The sequence below is a fragment of the Patagioenas fasciata genome, chromosome 2, assembly GCF_037038585.1.
Source record: "Patagioenas fasciata isolate bPatFas1 chromosome 2, bPatFas1.hap1, whole genome shotgun sequence".
NCBI lineage: Eukaryota > Metazoa > Chordata > Aves > Columbiformes > Columbidae > Patagioenas > Patagioenas fasciata.
The window spans coordinates 55,883,047-55,906,551 of NC_092521.1; the positions used below are offsets into that span (position 1 = coordinate 55,883,047).

The window sequence follows — 23,505 nt, forward strand, 5'->3', positions numbered from 1 at the left end:
TTCCAAGTTCTACAAAAAAATAGGACCTCACAAACACAGGTAGTACAGAACAATCTATTTACAGTGCTACTGAGGTCATCATCTGTCAGAAAGAAAGCCTCAGTGTTCTGAGCCACAGCAAACACCAAACTGATTTCCAGTTTTCCTTCTAAAACTCTGTTTGGAGTTGGGGCTCTTCGATGGCTCTTCTAGGTTTAAGACAAGCTAGCAAATGGGAACACATGATCATCATCAACAACCATAAACTGCAGTCTCAGGAGCTTTTCCAGAACAGATACAAACTGGTTTACAACTTTTCAGCACAGCCTGAATTATCCATGATATGGCTGCACAAGGATTGCCTGGTTTCAGAGACCAGGGCTTGCACCAGCATGCCCCTGGAAGAGGTGGGTTCATTTCCACATCTCTCACTCCTCTATCTCCAAGAGCTTTTAAGGATGAAGTCTTAGCCCTTAGCCTTAGGCTTATTCTGTCTACCTCCCAGTAGTGCCATTCATGACCCAGTCAACGATTATTTGAGTGGAGAGACTATGAGAGTTTTGTATACAAATACACCTGTTTGTAATTCAGTATCCAAATTGTAGTCAAGTGGCTGAAATTCCATGTTCCTGTCCTGTAGTAGGTGAAAGGGCACCTTCCCGTGTAAGTAGAAAAGACAAACTTTAGATTCCCCCACTCATATTCACCACCCACCAACTGGATTATCTGGGACGGCTTTCCAGTTTCCCACATCGAGCACTTCAAATTGCTGAAGGCAGGCAAACAGTGAACAGTTCTTACATCCAACATGGTGATAATGTGCCTGTTGTTTTAACACTTTCTGATGATTAAATCGCCTTGCAAGTACGCGCTCATCACAGAACACCATTACCTCAGTCAGACTGTTTTGCAAAGCTCTTTTTACTATGTGGATTAGTCTAAAGCTACAAACCCATGCTACATAGGCTACAGTTAGAAAAATACTTTTACTCCCATAATAAATGACTTATTATGCAATTACAGGATCCCTGTGGATGCTGATTAAATCAAATAAATTCCTCCATTCAAGGAGTATAGAGCATTTGTGAAGCTATAAACATGTGTTTCCACGACCTTTGCTCTGCAGAGCAGGGCCTCAGGACTTTTTATAAACAAACTAAATGCAGTTTAGGTTTTTCAGTAATCGTGTGGAAGTCTCAGGAGTATTTATTGTACAACACTTTTTTTAACCTGCCAAATGAAGACAGAGAACAGGCAAGGAAACAGTACAGCCTCTGTGGCAGCTATGGCAGCTACTATTGTGGCCAGGGCCAGAATGTCCATTAGCTACTTTGAGGGCTGCTTTACTAACATCCAACTTCTAAATGTTTCATCTGGTACAGTATAAACAGTACTACACAAAGATATCCTCTAGTCCCAGCTATGCATTTACTAACAGGAAGCTTTAACTCCAACCAAAAATCTATTCTTGCTTCAGAACACTCCTTGCTTTGTACCTACGTTTAATGGTGTCTGTAAACACCAATGTGCTCATTTATTGAGTTTTCAATTCTAGAGAGGACATGAATGAAACTCTTCAAAAATTCAAACAATAAGAGCAACAAAATTTAACTAACCAGAATTGTTACAACTAATGATATACAAGTCTCAGAATGGACACAACTCCCACCCCTGTGAATGTATTGCATTAATTACTGGGATCTCTCAACTGTATACTGCTAAGCTCACAAAAAGATGTTCTCATGAGATTTCAGGTGCTTCCTCCTTCCAGTTGGCTCTTAAATGCTGTACAAATAGCCTCTTTTGCAGTATTTTGACATTTCCTTCCAGCCAGAACCAGGAAACAAACAGAAAGGAGTGAGAAATGAAAAATAACCCTGAGAAAAAATATGCAGTTACGTGAAGTTCACCAACTGTTTCTAACATGTTGCTTCTAGAATTTTTAACAAAAGTTAAATGGATCCTGCTGTGTCAGCTCAATTTATCAATCTATCAATTTATCTATGTATTATGTGGAAATTTCAAAAGTCATAGAGACGCAGTGATGAGCCTCATCATTAAACTTAAAGTCAAGATGACACTTTTCATTTTCCAAGGGTCTGGATTGCAGGTGGCAGAAATGCAGCCGGCAACTCGGCTGCTCCCAAGGCAACCTGCAGTTATGCTCTGCAAAGTACCTCTGTGAGGGAGAGCCTCAAACAACTTCCTGAGGGGCAACGTGTGAGCTCAGTGATTTAAACACGTTCTTGTTGCCTCTGAATTGCCAGTGGAGCTGCAGGGCTCACCCCAGCACCCAGCTGCTTCCCAGAGCCTGCTCCTCCCTGGGACCACTCCCACAGCAGCCTCACCCCAATGGATACCAGGGACACAGGTTCAGCACAAGGGCAGAGCTGTACATTGCTGGAGATACCAGAGAAGTGCTTTCAAGATCTAGATTAGCTTGAAGGTGCCTGGTTTGATTTGCAGGGAATACAGATGAGCCCACTTGGTCAGGAGATGACAATGAGCAAGCCACAATGCAGACTGCTTAGTCTGACCTTCTTTTGGCAATTTTAGTGAAGCTCCACAGAAATCACTGTAGCTGTAGCACCCCAGAGTTCTGCATAGATTCCCTTGCTCCTGGTAGCCAGGCCAGTTTATTTAAAGAGGGCTGGACAGTCTCCATGCTGCCCTGCAGTTTGCAGGCCCTGAGGCACGCACTCTTGGCCTCCTGCTGGCACTGTTACTGTAAAACTTCCTTTCTTCTTGGCACTCTTTGGCAGAGAATGAAGAAATCACTTCCTACACCTATTTGTTTACCTTTAATTAGAGATTGTATTTTTATTCCATACTTGTGATAGAGTAGCAGAGATGTAATTTATTAGACATCTTTAATAAGTATGTTCAAGTCATTACTATGTCGAAATCTCTAGACTTCTGTTCCATTTTTAAAACCTTAATACTTATGTTGAACAGTTAGGCTTAGCAATCATCTGAGACAAGCTATTTGATTCAACTATATTAGTGCCAGCAGAGCTATAGAAATAGATCTTCCCTCTACTATTGCATTGGTTTATTTCAATTTCCTCCATAGTGCCTAAGATGGTGCATTCAACCCAGAAGGGACATATCATAACATGACTGAGTTCCTTTTTTCAAGCTTGATCAAGAAGCCTTTCCCACTGCACCCCCCCCCCCCCCCAAAAAAAAAAAAAAACCAAAAAAACAAAACCAACCAACAACTTTAATGTTTATATTTCTAAATTAGATAGTTACAGGGGTAGGAAGAATTCATTGCCTACCTGCCTTTAGGAATATCACATACCATAAAAATGCATGTAGAAAAATTAATCAAGATAACACAATATTCTTTAGACAGACCCAGCTGTGAGTATAAAAGCTGGAAAAGAAATTTAACTGCTACTTGTTTTACCATCAAAGGAACTGCAAGCCCTTAATGGCAAGTAAATGACTGTAGTTTTAACCTGCAGTCAATACTAAACCGCATTAAAGCAATCATTTATTGAATTTCCAATTTTGCAAGAAATTGAAGAACTCCACAGTCCTTCTGGAAGTGTCAGCATGTGAGGAGTGGATTTCCGTGCTTCTTCTGACATAGAAGAGATACGGAAAACTTCCACAACAACAATTCCCACATGTTATTCTACTTGAGCTCTATAGAAATGGGACTGCCTAGCAAAATTATCTATTTTAAGGTCATCTTGCTTGAGATACATGTGGTGCTTAAAGGCTGCTCAGGTGGGTCTACAGAAAGTCCAAGGGGAACACCACTCCAGACATGCACAGGGGGTGCACGTGGAAGGAGAGCTGCAGACTCCAAGCCAGGATAGAAAAAGAAAACTACTCTCGGAGCTCAGAATCCACGCTCGCAGGCACTGGGTGACTCCAAGGGAAGACCCTGCTAAATGAGCTGAACTCATCAAGTGTGAGGCAATTGCAAAGAACATTTTGGTAAATGCGAAAACAATGAGATGGAGGCATTTTAGAATTGAAACAGTATGCTAAAATTTATGCTACACAACTCAATCACTGAAAAGAAAAATCCTAAATTAACTTCAAGTCCTATAGATCTTAATGAAAAATTTTATCACTGATAGATCCGAAGTATGCTAAAGCTTGGGTTGAATGTCGACACAGTATAAGATGAATTCATCAGCCATGTACCATCAGAAATAACTTTCAGTGTGTTTGCAGTGTTTGATAGTAATGAATGACATTTGCTTCCATAGTAAAACCTCCTGTAGGAAAGAGTCATTCAGAGGAAATGAAAAATAAAAAATGAATAAGGACAAGCACAGTTCTGCAGCAGGATAACAGGAAGGCAACTCATTAAATCACAAATACAATAGATATTGTACTGAGAGGGCCAAAGATTATTGCACTTCCCAATGTACCTACTGCACCTGAGCAAACATCAAGCGATTTCAGCAAAAGACTCACTTGGCTTGCACGGAAATAGAGTGTCACATCTTGACTACAAAAAGCTGTCAGGAATATAAGCCAAATGTAAAAGAGAGAGGAACTCACAGGCAGAGTTTGGTGGTTTGGCCTGAGATGATTAAACATGTTTTTTTAGTGAAAAGGAAATAGGAAGAGTTGGGTTATGACTACAAGGCACAATTCAGTACAAACTCTAAATGAGCTATCGCAGGTATGTGAAGCAGCTCAGCACCCATATGTATGGAGTAATTCCTTGAGCAAGAAATATATACGTTATACCATTATCCATCTTGCTAAGAAGGACAGTAAATAACCCAACTATGGTGCTGTAGTTATTTGCAGTATTGCCTCAGCTCATACAGAAGTGGTTTGGGTACTTCTCCAGCACCACTCTGAAGAGACACAGATACTGGGATGAACATAAGAACAGGACATCTAATCTACAAAAGGAATCCAAATTTACTTCTTTCATCTTGCAGAACAAACTTTAAAGAAATATGTTCGGGTTTTTTTTCCCTCCCAAAGTATCAGACAAATAAAGGTCAAAGACAGAAACAGTATATTGAAGCAAAAGAGCAGAAGAACTAAAAGGGGTTATGAATACACATATGACCTAAATTAGACATTTTCTAACCACCAGAAAAGCAAAATTACAGAACAGTGTCCTGTCAGGACCAATGGTATGAATAGAGATTGCACTCTTTTCAAGAGGATGCTTCCTACCTTCCAGAGGGAATTGTGTGATACAGCTTCCCGCAACAGCAGCAAACTGAATTCTGTGACCCAAGAGTTATTCATCACTTAGTCTGTCCAAAGGCAACAGCATTCAAACATTTTCATCTCCTGGTTAACACTTCTGTATCTCAAAATCTGGAATTGAGGACTGATAGAAAAGCAAACCAGTAACCCCAGCAAAGAGGTGCCACAGGAAGAATTTCATCACGTCATGTTTCTAACCTAAACAGGACAGGTGCGCACTGAAGTCTCATGCTGGACAGCATTTGGTAATATGTAATGTATTGCACTATGAAACATTATGTAGCTGAGGCATTGCTGTAGCATAATTACGTATTTGTGTTAAGACTTATCCAAAGACATGTGCATCAAACCAAGAAGCTAATGTAACTTGTAAACTTTTGACCCTTGTTAAGATGAGATGCATTAGAATTGTTGCTGAGGGAAGCAGCTGGGTAAGGTCTGGCAAACTTCACCATTACAAACATCGCCCACAGAAACAAGATATTAAATCCTACTTACACCATATGCAAAGCACACTAAGACCAACTGAGTTTGGACCAGTCCTCCAGAAGCCAAAACCAAAGAAATATTTATAACCAACTAGAAAAAATAAGCCAACGCTCTGTCAAATAGAGATGACAACGAGAAGAAAAAAGATGAATAATAGAGGTGTCATCAGGAAGCTAAAAGAAGCAAAGAACTTCCAACCCTCTCTAGGAAGTTACTTTTCCCTCTTTATCACCTGTAGTGTTTTCCACAACAGTCATCATTTGCCGTCTCTGAAGAGAAGCAAATATTGCATGAGAAGAAGTTGCGTATGGGAAGATGATGTTGAGAAAAATCAGGGTCAAAGGGTCCCATGTCAGTGAGAACTAAGGTGATTGTTTGATACTGGCAAAATAAAATTGAATTATGAGAATATAATATAATAAATCATCTTCAGAAAAATATACCCGTCACAGGCTTTAAGAAAAATGGGATGGTTATCTAGACAGGCTCATGGGCACATAGTAAACAGCTCAAAGGAACTTGCCTGAAATACTGAGGCATTGATATTCCCTGTAGCTCAAGAGAATATCACGGAACTACAGCTAGTTCAGAAAAAAAATGAAAATGAAAAAGTAAATTGAAAAAAAAGAACAGGGATTGCTTACCTCTATAAGGATAAATATGCAAGATAATAAATACATTTGATTTCCCATCTCACTCACTTTTATAACATGTAATACAAGGGACCTTCCATAAAATTAAAGGGTGTTAAATTCAAAATAAAATCAGAGACCACTTATTAAATTGTGGAAGTCCTTGCTTCATGACGCCACTGAAGCCAAGAAATTAATGAGGTTTTAAAAGGGTCTGGATAATTATATGTTTAACAAGATTATACAGAGTAGCTATAATTAACAACAACATTTTTTGGAAGGGATTTGTAACCACATGTTTTAGGACTAAAGCCAGTCTCTCACTACGAGAGATCAGGATAAATTGTAATGTTGAAGGTGCAGAAAAAGGATATTCCCTTACTTGCTTATTGTCCTTATCCAGCAAGTCACAGCTACTTTCAAGATGAGGTACTGGTCTAAATGGGTAGTTTCTAAATTAGTAAGTAAGTAAGTAAGACATGGGACATGTGTAGCTCTCAGATCCTTTTTATTCTGTCCTGTACGTATGGCAGTCGCACTTGGAGACCTGGACCGGAAGACAGCTCTTGATGCGCTTTGTGCCCACTGTAGGTGTAAAGCTAAGAAAGTGAGCATTATTACTGTTTGTATTTGCTAAGGGACACAGAAACTAAGAGACACATGAAGTAACAGGCTCAAGGACACAAATCAAGTTTGTGGCCAAAGTGAGAACAATGCTGCTCCTCCTGACTCCAGTCCAGTATCTTGACTCAAAGCCATGATCTCCTCACATTCTACCCAAACATGAATTTATTTAAAAACAATTGCCTCTTTGTTGTTGTTGTTGTTTTGTTTGTTTCCTTTTGTTTTTAAGATGCTAAACAAATCTCTGCCTTCTACAGAAAAGAGGAGCAGTAGAGACTCCAGGATCAAGCGCTGGTCCCGTTTGCTTTCTGGAAGAGCATGGATGAGAAACAAGTTCAAATAGACAAAGCAGCAAGTGCTGTGGGAAAAGATGCATTGAAGACTACAACTATATATTTCAATTAAGATCGACACCTCTTCTAAAGTTTAAGGTGTGCAATCTCAGAAGGATTTTCCTCCCCCATCACTTACAATAATAGGCAATGCATCCACAGTCTCAAGAAAAAGTTACTTCCTTTCTAATACCTATCAGGCTGTATATACTGTATCTGCATTTTGGCATATAAACCACCATCTGCACCAAATCAAAAATATCATACTGTGAGCTACAGCTGGTAGTTAACTGCTCCTTTCTTCCACCTTTTACACCTTGTGACTGGTATCGTGCTTTTCGGCATTTGCAATCTGGGCCTGTCTCCAGCTGAATTCACCTGCTTTAAATTTTCTGAGCCCTAATAAAAAAGGCCTGCAGACACGCTTGCTCCAAGTGTGCAACCATTTAGGGGTGGTAATGAGTTGGACTGCAGCCTGGTATCTGGCAGACCTTTCTACTTCATGACTCACTGTTAATTAAAACCACACTCTTTGCTTATTCCTGGGATAGCATTACTTACAAATAATTGAGAGTCTCTCACTGCCTTACAACCTCCTCCCCATAGTTCTGTTCTGTTGAATACACTTTTCTGATGGAGATCTATTTCTCTTAAAGTTGAATGCAGTGTAATGAAGAAGGATATCAATTTTGCAATGAATCCTTCTTGTCTTTAATTTGGATTCTGGTACTTTTTGTTATTTTGAATTGCGTCTCAACCCAGAAGAAATGTGATCCATTGTATTCTACAGCTGGTTTCTGGAGGATACTGCCATGACAAAGTACAGCACAAAATTGAGTATTGCAAACTACAACTCAACTCCAGGCATTATTTTAGCGTGCCCATAGAACAACTGAAATGTGATGGATTCACACAGAGCTTTGAAGGGTCACTTTTAGAAGTACTGAAACAATAGTTTAGCAGGTTTTCTTATACATAAATTTTGGAAGGAGTAGATAGATCAACCTTTTTCTGAATTAAGCCTATTTCCATAGTCTTTCACTCTCCTCCAAAGCAAATAAGTCTGAGAATCGCTCAATGTAAACAATTCCATGCAAAAAGGTAAACCTGCAAGACAAACTCTCTGCTTTTGCCTGGAAGTCACAGTGCTGATTTCTTGATTTATAGAGCCATCTGTGGCTCGGCATCTAGCAATCTGAAAAGTCACCTCTCTTACGGCTCCATTTAGCCCGTCTGAATCAGCTCATGGATTCTTAACAAAATCTCGTACCACGAATCTCCGATGACTTGTGGCAGGGGCTCTCAGGAAAAGCTCTTCTATTCTGGAATTGGCTGCAGGGCTGGTCTAACAAAGCCAGGACTACTTCCCTTGGAGGCACAGTACCAATCTCAACACTTCCCAAAGCATTTGTTTGTAGGGCAGTTATTGCTGCAACTCATTTCAGGTTTTCTAACTCCATGGAGTTACAGCATCGGTAGAGAGACACACCAACATGTAGCCACATGTATCAGTGAACTAATGCAGAATTCAAAGAAATTATCACCTATTTAATTTTTCCTTCGCCAGTGGACTCTACCAAGGAAGAACTAAAAATTATCATGTGAAACCCCACACAGTTTGGACTCATTTTAGATCATACCAATATTCTTTCAAATGCAGACACTCAGCTGCATGCTTTGCATATGCATTAGGTTCCTTACAGTCAGTCCTGCCAAATGCATATTCCTAGCAGATTCAGCTGCTTCTGCAGCCTCCTCCTAACTAGTAGAAATGATTTCAGGATGTTATATGCAGACACCTAGAAAGAGAAAGCTGAAGTTTGGAAAAATATCTTTAATAGGTATTTGATTTTCCATTCTCCATGTCACTCCATTTTTAAAAAACAAGGAGACTAAATGCTTCAAAAAACTAATGCAGACTCATCATTTCAGCTGTGAAGTTTAGAATACCTTAAAGCATTGAGGATCACTTCACATGACAGTAACTATTATCCCTTAAAAAAAATAACAACACAAAACACCAAAAAAACAAACAAACAACAACAAAAAAAAAAACAAACCCAAAAATAAAACCAACTGTGATAGTTTTAGTTGTCACTAAATGTAAACACAGCTGCTATGTTCACTAAATATTTTATAATGTGCATACAGTTTACCGAACATAAAGAATATTAGCTGGGTTTTGATGTGAAGAAGTAAAATATATTTACCCAGATTTCTATTTGTCCAGTATCAATATTTCTGTGCAGTCAAAGTTTTCTCCTTGTTCTCCCCCATGCTCTTCCCTCGTGGAATATTCTGGCCCATTTAGTTGCATTGACAGATTGCCTTTGGTAGCCAGTCTAGGACCAACCCAATTTAAAGCTATACTCTCTGCTATGTAAAGAGTGGGTTTAGCTCAGTTTTTTTACTTGCATTACAGGCAAGTGAGTATTGAATCCTGCCTGGAAGCCAGCATCATCCTCTTTGGAAGACCGAGCTCACTTCAACCTCAGGCTCACTTCCGAACCAAACAAAAAGTGAATATTTTGACATCATCATCTAGATTCAGAGGAACCTAAGCATGCCCTTCTACTTGTCTTCTGACCTTCTGCCATCAGATTACTCCTGTTTTATGCACGTGCATGCTTTCTTTCCAGGAGACCATGGGCTACCAAGAAGTCTGTTAGAACCCATTTTGGGCTGAACACAAAACATGCCAATTAGCCACACTTCTTAATACTTCAAATGTCTCCCCTTATGGTTATACCCCCAGATTCTAGCCTGCTGCTAACTCCACTTTGCCAAAGCTCCAGTGATAAAGCAGATTTAAAGCTGATAGAACTGGCTTCCAGGAGACAAAGCAAAACCTTGTGTCCGCTCATCAGACTGAAGTCTACGTATCCTCCAACATGTAATTGAAAGCTGCGATCTCAGGCAATCCTCAGCTGCCAGGAGAGCCTGTAAGAAGTACAGCTGCAACTGAGTATAAAATACAGTCCAGATACTGATCTCTCACGTGCTAGAAACTCAACCAGCTTCTGGCAATATCACAATCCAGATGACATGGCAACAAGCAGAGAGGCATTTTTTCCCCCTCTATAGCGGCACCAAAATGGGCAGCTGATCCCCCTAAATGCCTGACCTATTTCAAAGTGCAATTTCTATTTGAAATGAGAGCAAGTTGCAACTGCCTCCCCTAAAAAATGGAGTTCTGAGAGTAAAGAAAAAAACATTCCACTCACATGTGAAACAAGACAGAGAATGAGACACGAGGCACACTAGACAGTCTGATAAAAAACACGTTACGATTAGTAGCAGGAAATTCTCTGCACCCTGGGCTAAATTTCCACTGTGGGTTTTTATATTATAAAACTGTTTCCCTCTTTCTGTGGATTTTTCTGCATTCGATATCTCTGCCATTCTTCTTCCCACTAGTAAAATACACAACAAAAATAGTAACACTTCTAGCTAAGCCATTCCCCAAATTTATCCTAAAGCTCTCTCACTAAGGCCACAGTTTTAGATAACTCCTTCCATGAACGTAATACACAGCCTTTCTCCCCTTCTCCTAAGAGTCATTTCTGATAATCACTCAGATGCTGCTGTTATTCTTGGATAACAAGTTTGGAAATATGGGTGCTATTTAAGAAACTGAGAAGCGTATGTAGCAAAACAACCTTGTCAGACTTAAACAGCAGCTCTGTTGAAGAAAACACTCGTGATAAATTGTCATAATCATTTCTTAAGTCAAAATTGGCAGGGATATACCAAAAATTCAGTCACAAATTTACCGCTTTTCATATTCTGTTGTGTTTTCTCAAGATAATAATATGTAACTTTTCCACTTTAACAACAATTGTTTAGTTTCCAGAAAGTAAATTCACTTCTTAACATAGTCAATCTTCATTAAACCATTTTAGAATATATCTCAGGCAGTAATGTCAAAGCTCACTATTAGCTAAAAGCCTTACAGATAGAATGTGTATTAAATACCATTTCCTCATTTTCAAATTGCATGTTGCACTGTGCTGCATCCTCGGTTATTGGCTTCTGAAACATGTTGCGGCAGATGAGCCATATCGTCAGACTAGCGATGAACATCCCAATATCTGGTACAAATAGTCTGATCACGTTGCCAGCATCTGCTCCTTTCACACTGTATGGGATGAAAAAGAAAAAAAAGAACAACAAAAAAATTTGTTACTTCTAATGACAGTGGAACAGAAAGTCAGCTCAGGACAAAGAAAGGCCTCCAAGACCCCAGTAATATGAAAGCTTCAGAATATAGGTAATACGAAAATCATCAAGGAGCTCTAGACAGAGATATTTTTGCTCTGATAGCTCACATATTAGTATTTTAGCCATACCTAGCATTTTGATTAACCCAATTCTGAATCAATTTTGTGGAGAGCAAAACAGGAACGATCTTCAAATTCAACAAGAAAGATTTCAGCTGAGCTTCTAGAAGATCCATGTGTATAAATCACAATCCCTCTATTTACATTTTTTGCGAAGACAATAGGGTCCAGCCCTAACAAGGAAGTCAGCAAAGAAAAACCAGCATTCATATCACCCCTATGTTGTGACATCATGAGGAGTGTGTGCCCCACTCAATATTGGCACACCGAGGAACAACCAGAAAGTCTGTAATATTTTAATATAGCTTATTACGTTAACTGTTAATACATTTTATTCAAATAGACCTCTCAAATGGCTTTTGGGGTATTTAAAAATGAATATTTAAGTACAAGTATTTAAATACTAAAGAGAAAGGGTTAAGTACCCACCAAGAAAATCCTTCTTTTCTTTCAAGAGATTTGTAAGGCTGGTTGAACTTTGTGTAGAAAAGGAATTGCACTGTTTCATTGTGAGATTTAATTGTTTAGGTTGGGAAATACTACTTTATGGTTTTGGACGTGGAGTCTCAATTTGGTTCACTGTTAAAATGGAGAACTTGGATTCAGATTTGGTGGCACAATGAACAGTGTATTAAGCTGCTGAACAGACTTACGGAACTTTTGACTATTAATGAGAGGATATAATTTTATTTGTTTGGAAGTATACAGCATATCCCTGCCCATCTTGAAGTTAAACAAATTTTAAATATGCAGCTCCAATTTTAACTGATTTTATAGGGCTTTATGTTTATCATCAGTTTTGAGGACATGTGAGGCATCTGTATAGCTCCTTGGGCTTAGATGAGCGCACTAGACGAGTTCTTCATAGCCGAAACTGGTACAAAACCTTGGAAGGCTGTTTTGTAGATGCAAAAGAAGAGATCACCTCTGGCCTTTATCACTTTTAATACTAGCAGCTTTGAAGCCTAAAAAATGAGCTGTTTGTGAAGGAGTTACCAGCAAGTGCTAAGCTTTACTGAAGATCTTCAGTAAGTATTCTAAAAAGTCCCTGATGTGATTATGATACAACCACTGTCAGGAAGCTTGTTGGCCTGCTCCTATGTCCGAGATCAAAACCTGCATTTTCATCACTGCTGCTAACCCAGCTTTTCCACTGCCATATATCTTGCAAAATAACTTATGCCCTGAGTGGGAATGAGGTAAATGACCAGAAAGCTAGCTTTAATATTTGTTTAACAGGTAGCAGTAAAGTAGGAAGTAGTGAGCAATGTGCAGGTCTGTGGGATGCTGTCCTGTAGCACAATTATAAAATGGACTCAGAGTACTACTGAATTGCTTCTAAACAGAAGAGGGAAAATTCAGGTGCCAGTTCTTCTCCCCATGCTCAGATGTAGACACAAAACAAAGCGATTAGGTGTTACCTAAGGAAAATGACTTATGATTTGAAATTGCAGCTTCTTGTAAAGGGAAAAGAAACTGCAATCATGCAACCAGAAATCTTCCTCCTCTGATGCTCTTTGCTGTTATAGAATAACCTTGAATGGTCATGCACTATGTGGTGGCTGAGTAGTTTGAAAATGTTTTGCTAATGGTTTCATGTTGTGCTGAAGCAGAGAAAAAAATTAAATCATTGAAAGATTTGTAAAAGAGTTAGATGAAGTCCTCGCTGGATTGCTTGCATGTTTCCTGTGCCACCGCATCAAGAAAAGCACGCTGTAGAGTCAACTGGCATATGACAGCATAGTTGATCTGTGTAATATTACAGAAAATTCAGGTTTGACATGTCATTTCATTTTGCAGCACTCTAGCTCTTACTGTCACTGAAGATTAGCTACTCAATGCACTGAATCTACACATTCTCCTTTAGCAGAAAGCAGTAAAAATTACATGTTTAATGAACCTAATTCCTAACAATAGTGTACCCAGGATTGACAATAACAATAATGCTTTGGTTTCACTCATCCTGATAGCTATGCTGAAATGTGCCTATTAAAGCGATTTTACTAAGTAAGTGGCAACAAATTCTGAATTATTGATACTGAAACCATTACTTGGCCATTTCTTAGAGCTGAAAAAAAAACCTGAATCCAGAATTAATGTAAGAATAGCATAAATTTACTAGCCCCATATTGAAAAAAAAAATTGAACAGATTATGTTTATGCAATACTTCTGTAAGTGAGCTTTTTCTGTACATGGGTGTGAAGTCCTAGCTAAAATTCATTTTGCACCACTTCTGAACTTAAAGCGTAAGTCCATCGGATTCAACCACTCACACACGAGTAATTTAAAAGGTGGTAACCTTCAAGTACCCGTGCTGCTTAGTTGCACCAGGTTCTCCTTTCTCACACTGTACTCCCAGGGAGCCACACTGGGTCTTCCTCTGCATATCCCACTCCTCCAAAGAAGGGGAGATGCCAGTGGGAGCTCTGCCTCTGTCACAGCTCACATTTCTTTCCACTAATCCAAACCAAGTGCTTCTGATCTTCCAAAATAAATCATTTAGTGTGTTGTTATGAAAGATGTAATGCACAGTTCAGACTAGCAATAGAGAGACTGAACAGTGATACTTAACCACATGAATAGTTCATTCATCAAAACCAGTCACGAATGCATGCTGTCCCCATCTCCCCATGAAAAGGAAAACAAACTGACCTCAGTGTGATAATGAAAAAGGAAACAAAAGATCACTTGAAAATAGAGAAACGGATATTCTTCTGTAAAGCAGAATAATAAACTGCTTCATTCAACCCCAAGCAATTTGCTCCCTAGATTTTCACAGCAACAGCTAAAACAAAAATCAGTTATTCCCACTTGTTATCTCTGGCAGTACAAAAAAGAACCGTAAATACTGCAGTCATTCCACAAACATTTCTCACTTTATTTGCACATTCACACATGGTCATATTTTGCCTTTGATAACAGTCTATGCATTGTGTTATTTGCCCCAAAAGAGGGTCTCTGACGATGAGGATAAAACAGAAGCACAGGAAACCTATTCAGGAGATCTCCTGGAGAAACAACTTTAAGCCCTGCAAGAATCACAGTGTACAATGAATTGGTCATAGCCCTTGATCTACAACTAGTATGGCATCATTTATTAACCTAAACTAAATAATTTACCTGTGAGGCAACTTTAATAGATACCTCTGACTGAAGCTTATGACCCAGCCAGAAACATCTTCTGAAATGCAATACAGCAAACAGCAGCTTTAGAATTATTTTCCCCCTCTTTCATTTTTTCTCACAGGATGTGGAAGAAAACAGGATCCCCACAATAAAAATAATTTTTTTTTAAATTAGGGATTTTAAGTGTTTTTCTACCTTCCCATTACCAAGTAAATTACTTTAGACAGTTTTTAAACAAGGGTCTACTGCAGTTCGGGTTGCAAGAGTTCTCCTGTAAGCAAAAATAAATTTAGTGAGACAAAAGTGATTTTATGACTTGCATCAACATGTGAAACTGTTTTACCATATCAACAGACCACTAATACAGCAGTCTCCTCATCAGTCTGTGTTTCCCTGTTTTTAGCTGTATACTTTAAACTACTTTAGAAAGAGATCATCTTCATTTTCTGTGTTTATACAGAATTTTTCCAGGACTGTGTGACCCTGATCCACTTCTGAAGTTCATTGGTGCTACGCAAATTACTAGGCAAAATTTCACAGTTTATCTGCATTGACAATAGTGTTAGCTGTGGACATACAGGTTAAAACTGCACTTCATCTACACTGACTAGCAGCTAAACAAAAAACAAATGCCTTGAAGAATTGAAGCCAGTACAATTTAAACATTACATTCTCGGTGCTCTAGAAATCACCATTTTAGTTTTCTGAAGATAAAATGTTGATTTTTTCCTTTCTACAGTAACAATTTCTCAGCAATTAGAGTTATTAATCTTTGTCGGAGTGCACAAAGCTCTCGTGAACAGTCAAGTGTTAATACTGCCTTATCTGGTCTGATTTCTTTTCTTTAGCATGGCAGACACATTTTCTTACTTTTTATTTCAGGCTTACAGAATAAAACCAGAAAAGCAGCAGAGCTATTAGAATTCAAATTGTAATGGCTTCAATAGAAAACACAAGTAAAATATATAGTAACACACATTTAAAGCAACATGCACAATAATACACAAAATCCTCCACACATACAACACAAAACAGTAGTCTTCAAACCCTATATATTTAATATGTTCTTACAAACAAAAATAAACTAGGAAAAAAGGAACAACCAGTCTTTCTTAAACAGCACTCGAATTAATTTAGCATCAGCAATATATCACAATGTTAAGCTTACGTTAAAGAACAAATCAAACAATGCCTCCAGACTAAAGCCTCGTAAAAAATCTTGATTTTATATTGAATACTAGTTAAAGTATTTTCAACTTTATTTTTTATCATAGATATATTTTTTTAAAAAAGCCTTTTTCACTGTATACTACAATATTTTTTCTCCCTTCAGAAGTTTTCTGTAGTACCTGTTTACTTTCTAATTAATTGATTTGAGAAAACTACAATTAGGTAACCCTGTATTAACAGTTTACAAGTGATAAACTAACGAAGAGATTCATAGATGCTAATACCTTTAATTCATCTTATTTGGTCACAGTGAGACGTGATATTTCCAAGTGGATCTAATAATTCAGAGTAATTCATGCATCACCGCATATGTTTACAGCACAATTCCCATGGACTCCATCTGCAACTGTAAGCACTTGGAGTGGAGGCAAATCAGACCCAAGAATCATAAGCAGGGTCCCCTGGAAACGTGGACTGGCGGTGTCATACAGGTGCTGTGAATGAATCATTCGTTTATCACTAGTATCCTCTCTGTGATCCAAAAATAGTGGAAACTTCGAGGATATCAAAGGTTGGAAACCAGATTGCCTGAGATACGTGCTTGCTGATCCTTGCTGTTGGAAGTGGGTCCTGGAGATGGCTGCAGCTGGAAACAAGTTAAAGAGGTCCCTTGTCCTCTCTGGGTTTGAACTAAGGATGAAATGTCTGCCTCTGTACTCACTCTACTGGGAAACTCAGACGTGTCTGGATCTGAGGACCAGGGACCCAGTCTGAACCACAACCAGCACAACAGTGAACAGAGGATGCTCTCAGTCTGTGTTCATGCTGGCATGATTTGTCCCTGCTGGTTCAAAAGACAAGTCAGATACAATGCTGCTTCACATGGCAACCTTGACATGGACCCTCAGGGTCAGCCTCCTCCCTGAGCAAAATATGAGAGTTGCTGAGCACTGGTAGGTCTGCCTTTAGTCCTTTCCTAACCTCAGGCTCACACACAAACTGAAAACAAATTATGTGGCAAAAATTAAATACAAACTTAGTAACATTGATATCCACAGGGGTGCATGATCACTCTTAATCCTGCTCTGCCTAAAAGTGACTGTCCTCTCAGTTTATGCAGAATGTGCCACGTGTTTTACCCAAAATACCTGAAGTTGCACTTTGAGGGAATTATGGTCACACAAAGTAAAAGAGTGGGAGGAAGAAGGAAGCAAAAATGCATAGAAAACTACTTATAAAAATATTTAGCATGCACTGACCTACCCAACAGACAAGTTCAAAGGGCTCCTGAAGTATTTGTAAAATCTTAATCACTGCTTACAAACTGTGTCTGCATGGATTCAAAAACCAAAAGTACATTTCGCTTTCTCAGGAAAGATACCTTGCAGTGAAGAACACTTTCTGTATTGCAAAAGTGCTTAACCACATATTAACCAAACATTTGCTTTCCAAATACTGCTATGCAGAGAGAGAGCAGCTATTTGAAACAAAATGCACATTGCCAAGTTTTTGGTGCCCCATTGCTTGCATAAAACATTCAACATTAAGAAATTACAGCTACGTGCAATATGTAAAATGTCTGTTTGTGCCAATTTTGATCTTCTAATAAAGGGCAAATTCCAGGTTGCTCGGGGCAGCACGCAGAAGACATAAAATTCAGTTGGGATTAAGCAGCTATCATGCAAAGTGCTCAGCTGTGCTACTGCCAGACTCGTGACAGGACAACATCCAGCTCCCTTCGCCCGCATCCTGCAGATCCAAACGTGGAGCTGGACTGATGCTGCACAGCCAAGGGGAAGTGAGCACATTCCCCTCCACACCCACAGCGCTGGGCCTGCCAGCAACATAGTGCTTGGCAAGGATGAGCCCATCCCCAGCACAAATTATGTCAGGTCACAATGGGAATGTGATCCTGGAGGGAGGCAGAGCCAAAGGGAGCAGAAGAGACCTGAGGACACCTCAGCTGTAGGTATATTTTAAGCTGAATTCTTCAAAGAGACCTTCCATTGTGAGTATATAAGTTTCTCACTTAATTTGCACACACACATGGTATTGGGATTTGGCTAAAGCACTAATTCAGTATTCACTGATCACTGCAAAACATTCACAGTTAAACCTGTCCAGTACGCTCATAAATACTTGGTGACTGACAGCTAAGTGTTTACATAAAGCCATACTGATATCCATATGTTTCACAATATTCCTGACAAAAAGGAAGTGCTGAAAAAACTGACACAGAGTGATTATTTCAAAATATATTTGCTGCTTCTCACTGCAGCTTTCACTGCTTGGAGCATGAACACATTATCATTTCAAACTATTTTTAATTTCATACTATAGCCAGCACATAATATAATGATAGAAAGTAAAAGACACGTCTAAATTTTCCAGTCATCTGCAGATGAGGAGGGAATATTATTTCTCCCAATTACATCAAGTGACATTGTAAATTACTGCCATTTTACAAAGGCAAATCACCCTCAATACAGAGGAGAGGCACGCAGCCACTAGGAAATACCACAGTTGGAGCTGGAGTGCCCATTGAACTTCAGCGAGTGTATAGGGGACCACCTCACACCCCATTCCTAATTCAAAACTATCCAAGGGACACATTTGCAGGGATGGGATAATTCTCCAAGTCCCTTACTTCTTCCACATGAAACAGCTCCCACTCTGCCTTGCCTACCCTGGACATGTCCGTGTTTGTCTTCACAGCATCAAGCAGGACAAGACAGAGGACACGCAGCGCCGAGAAGCTCTATTATGCCTTTAAACCATTACACCTGACCCAGTTATGGAAGACAAAGTGCATCAGTGTAAAGGTGATACCGGTTATCCGTTAAACCGTAACGCCAGCAGGACTTGAGGTCGAGATTAGGTGATAACGCATAATTTAGGTGCAGGATATAAACCAATTCACCCGCCGCACTTGAGGGGCGATCTGCGAGAGAGAGAGAGAAAAGAGAACCAAAGGCACCAAGGCCGGGGAATGCCGCGATCACGGACTAAAATGGTGAGATATGACCCCAACCAGATGTATCTGTGAAGAGCAATATCAAGGGATTTGGCAAGTTATGGCCCTGACATAGGAACCAGAGGCGCAAAAGAGCAAGTCGTCCTAGGGTGTAGGGGGGAAGAATGGGCCTGAAGCTAGTCGTGATAGATACTTCTCACGTCGAGTTGCTGGTTTCACGTGAGGTGTAAGATTAATAGATAACCTGGTCCCTGCTTTGTGTACTTCAGGAGATGTCTCACTTATGGGCGGTACCAATCATAGTGTGTATTAAGGCACTTCCGTGTTGGTTTGGAGGTATGTATAAACTGGCTGTTTATGGGTTTAGTACGTGGTTGTTGTGTGGTATATCCTAGGTATCACTACATTCTGGGTGCTCTGGAAGGATAGCTGTGTTTTAGGAGTTCTTACCCGGTGGAGTGTGAATGTCTAGGCACATGCATTATTAGTGGATCGTTTGAGTGTTTATGTGGGGTAATAATTAGGATATGGGCCGTATGTCCTAGTATATGGGTATGTGTTCACCTTCCCCACTGTCACCTGCACAAAAATCTCAATGGCTTAGAGGCAAAGGCACATGGTTGTTGCACAAAGCAGGCCCCAGCCATCAGGGATGCATATGCAGCCTCTCAGCAAGACAGGGAGCTTAAGCAGCCCTCACTCCCCCACCTCCCAGCTGATTTCCATTAAAACTGGCCAAAAGGAACATCCTGATTTAGCCTTGGTGTATTTTGTCCAATTCTACAGCATTGTGTCAAAAAAGAGAGGTAGAAATCAGTGGCAAACTGCATGACCCAGCTCCATGAGATGAGACTTCTTATTTCTTCTTTAAGTGGAACGCGTAAAACAGTTCTTGAGTGGTAAACACTCCACAAAAGGAGTGAAGCATCTCCCTTATGAGGAAAGGCTGAGGAAGTTGGGTCTCTTTAGATTGGAGGAGACTGAGGGGTGACCTTATTAATGTTTACAAATATATAAAGGGTGAGTGTCACAAGGATAGAGCCAGGCTCTTCTCGGTGACAACCAACGGTAGGACAAGGGGTAATGGGTTCAAACTGGAAGAAAAGAGGTTCCACTTCAATTTGAGAAGAAACTTCTTCTCACTGAGGGTGACAGAGCACTGGAACAGGCTGCCCGGGGCGGTTGTGGAGTCTCCTTCTCTGGAGACATTCAAAACCTGCCTGGACACCTTCCTGTATAGCCTCATCTAGGTGTTCTTGCTCCGGCAGGGGGACTGGACTAGATGATCTTCTGACGTCCCTTCCAATCTCTAACATTCTGTGATTCTGTGAAAGACCCCTCTCAGATGTGGAAGGCAACTGTGGTAGACTCTTTCAATTGGTCGAGCATTGACAAGGTCAGGATTGCTCAGATCCAAGTGGGGCAAAACAGAGCTAAAGTTGAGTGCTTCCACTTTCACCTGCAAGCTGGGTGCCCTTCGTCAGTGCACCACAGACGGCTGGTCAGAGCCTGTAACACGGTGTGGTAGTAACTCCACCGGCCACAGGCTTCCTGTGCTTCATTTGCCAATTGCTATTTGGAGATCTCACATGATTTATTCATGAACCAAACCCAACAAAAACAAAATAGAACACAAAGCCAAACCGTTAAGCATCTATCCTAGAGAGATTTTTGGATACTGATTGTAATGCTGATTGCTCTCCAGATTAAAACAAAGACTGGCTCACATTCTGCTGCTGGTGGGTTTACCACTGTATTGCTCTCGGCTACCACTGTGCTGCAGGAGGCTGGGCCGTGCCAAGAAAAACACCGACAACAGTCTCACAACTCAAGTGCTCAAACAACACAGGCCATAAAATATCTTCTATCATGTTCATTTCCTTTGAATCCCTAGGTTAAATGGCATGAGAAAAGTTAGTCGAAATTAATTTAGCTGAAAAGAAAATAAGCACAAGGGGTGGCAGGAAACAAGCCACCTAAAACCCTAATGCAAACAGTTGAATAAATAAGATTCCTACTGAATGGAAACAACTTCTGAGAGGAACTCAAACTACTGCTGAGGCAGCCTGGACCATCAAATCAATATAACACGACACACACTTTAGAGGCACAAGATCTCTACATGGAAATGATACAATTGTCCAAGCACAGAGAAAATGTCTCTCCACTTGCAGTTAACAAGGAAAACGTATCAGAGGTACAAAATCTAACACTTAGTAACTATGCAGGCTCAGTTAGAGATAGCTCTGCCATCACTTCATGGTACTCCTTCCCTTGTCACAGGTTGCTCTTCTTTTTGTGAAGTATCTAGACTACTGTAACATGCTGTTACAAATGACATAGAATAAAACCATCTAGTTTTCAGGTTTTGGTTTCAGTGTGCTAGAAACTGATTCTTTTCTTATTAATTCATTAAAAATATCCCTGTTCAACTTTAAGCTTCATTCCACTTTAATCTCATTGGGTTTCTGACTACATATATGCTGCAGTTGTTAGCAGGAAGTAACTTTACCTGTTCGATTTACATCCCCATACATCACAATCTCGTTTGTCCCCTTGGTTTTATCTAAGGCCCACCTGTGAGCACTTTAAGTTTTTTTGTTTTTGTTTTTGTGGGTTTTTTTTGTTTGTTTGTTGTTGTTGTTGTTTTGGTTTGGTTTTTTTTAACCACTGGTGTCACATAAAAAAGACTAAAAGCTGCCACTGTGGGATCTGGGAATTCTCCTGTCATAAATATACAGCCAGTATAACATTCTTGTGGAAGGGGCCTGGCAGAGAAGTATCAGGATGAAAACAGGCATATGGTGCTCTGTCAACGTTTTCTAGACTGAATAACCCCCTTCCACAGCTCCCTCTCTTGAATATCTGAGTGGAATGGAATGGAATGGAATGGAATGGAATGGAATGGAATGGAATGGAATAGAATAGAATAGAATAGAATAGAATAGAATAGAATAGAATAGAATAGAATAGAATAGAATAGAATAGAATAGAATAGAATAGAATAGAATAGAATAGAATAGAATAGAATAGAATAAACATTTCCGTTGGGAGGGACCTGCAACGATCATCTAGTCCAACTGCCTGACCAATTCAGGGCCGATCAAGTTAAAGAATATTATTAATGGCATTGTCCAAATACCTCTTAAACACTGAGAGGTTTGAGACACCAATCACCTCTCTAGGAAGCCTGTTCAGTGTTTGATCACCCTCTTGGTAAATAAATGCTGCCTAATGTTCAGTCTAATCCTCTCCTGTGCATAGACTACAATGTTGTCTACCTTAAAAGTAATCCAGTTTTGACCTATTGGGTTTCAGACTTTTCTCTGAACATACTAACAAGAAAGCACATTCTTTCTGCTCACTAATTAAGACTGTCCTCACGTGGTCAGATTATTAACATTCCATATTACACTGCGGGTGCAATCACTCTTTTGCAGAAATCCACAGTACTGAAGTGTGCACCTGTTCTGTTCTTAACGAGAGAGGATGGAAATGGCATAAAGCCTCCCTGATTCCTTCTCTTGGAATAGTACTGCTCACTTCTTCAAAAATACCAGCATGGCCAGAGTAAACTCCAGAGCAGCAACAGGACTGAAGGAGCAGCTGGAGCTGAGGGTCTGGTCTCTGAGCATGGTTTTGCAAAGGGATGTGGCAGCTTATGTGTTATTTCTGCCTCAGGAGCTGCTCTCCAGAGGTCCTCTCCAAGCACCTTCATCTGGAATACAGACTTGAAGAAAGCTGATACACCAGGTAAAAAATCATAATGACACTGCCTGCAATTAACAAAGCGGTATCTCAGCTGACATGGATTCGTAAGTCACTGTTTCCCCAAAAAACAAGGCTTACTACAAGATTCCACGCGTGGAAGTGGGCAGGAAAACAGAAACAATCCAGAAATACAAAAACACAGGAATCCAGGGACTTCATTATTCTGCTGTGCACAGCACAACTTATTCAAATCTCCATCTTAAGACTTTCAGATGAGTATTTAGAATAAGTGGATCCTTAAGCAAATTCACCTGAGGGTGTCAGTCTCTTTGACTGTTTCCCATTGCAGGATCCGTGTCATACAGCCTGAGAGAGATGTCAAAAGTGACACAGAAAACACTTTGCCTCTCGTCTCTAAAGGCATAACAGCAATAATGAAAAGAGACTGGACAGGACAATGTCTCAGAGACTGCATTAAAATTAATAGAGGTCTTTGTCTTTCAAAGTTTTATCTCTTGGACAGTAAAGAGTAGGGGGATAAAGTTCTTTGCTCACTCATTTTGTCACGGAAAGAGAGAGCCAGATGATCAGCTGAGACCAATTATAAATTATTGGTCAAGATTACAGAAGGAAATGAAATATGTGGGCAGACTGATCTGATTTCTAGCAGCACTGAGCTGGAGCAGATGTGAGCATCAAGTCTTCTTTCCTCCCACATGTCTTTTTCTCCTCTGAATGGTAGCCCATCTTGGCTTCTCAGTAAGTTCCCATAATTCATCCACATTTCACAATACTAGTATATATTCCTTTGCTTTCTGACAGTGTGTAGAGGCCACAAGTCTCCAGTGAACTGGGGGTGTTAACCTCTGCTCCATTTTTCTCATCAGATGCATATGGAAAAGAATATTTACTGACTGCTTGGAAAAGT

General features: G+C 39.9%; 1 protein-coding gene across 13 annotated transcripts in view; it reads right to left on the reverse strand.

Annotated features, from left to right (window-relative positions):
• The window catches only part of PIEZO2 (piezo type mechanosensitive ion channel component 2), a 309,728-nt gene that overhangs the window by 132,177 nt on the left and 154,046 nt on the right, over positions 1-23,505 (reverse strand). For all 13 annotated transcript variants that reach the window (XM_071804264.1, XM_071804257.1, XM_071804259.1 and 10 more), the window contains exon 5: positions 11,231-11,393. In XM_071804264.1, coding sequence (XP_071660365.1) covers positions 11,231-11,393 — 163 coding nt within the window. The remainder of the gene's footprint in view (positions 1-11,230; positions 11,394-23,505) is intronic.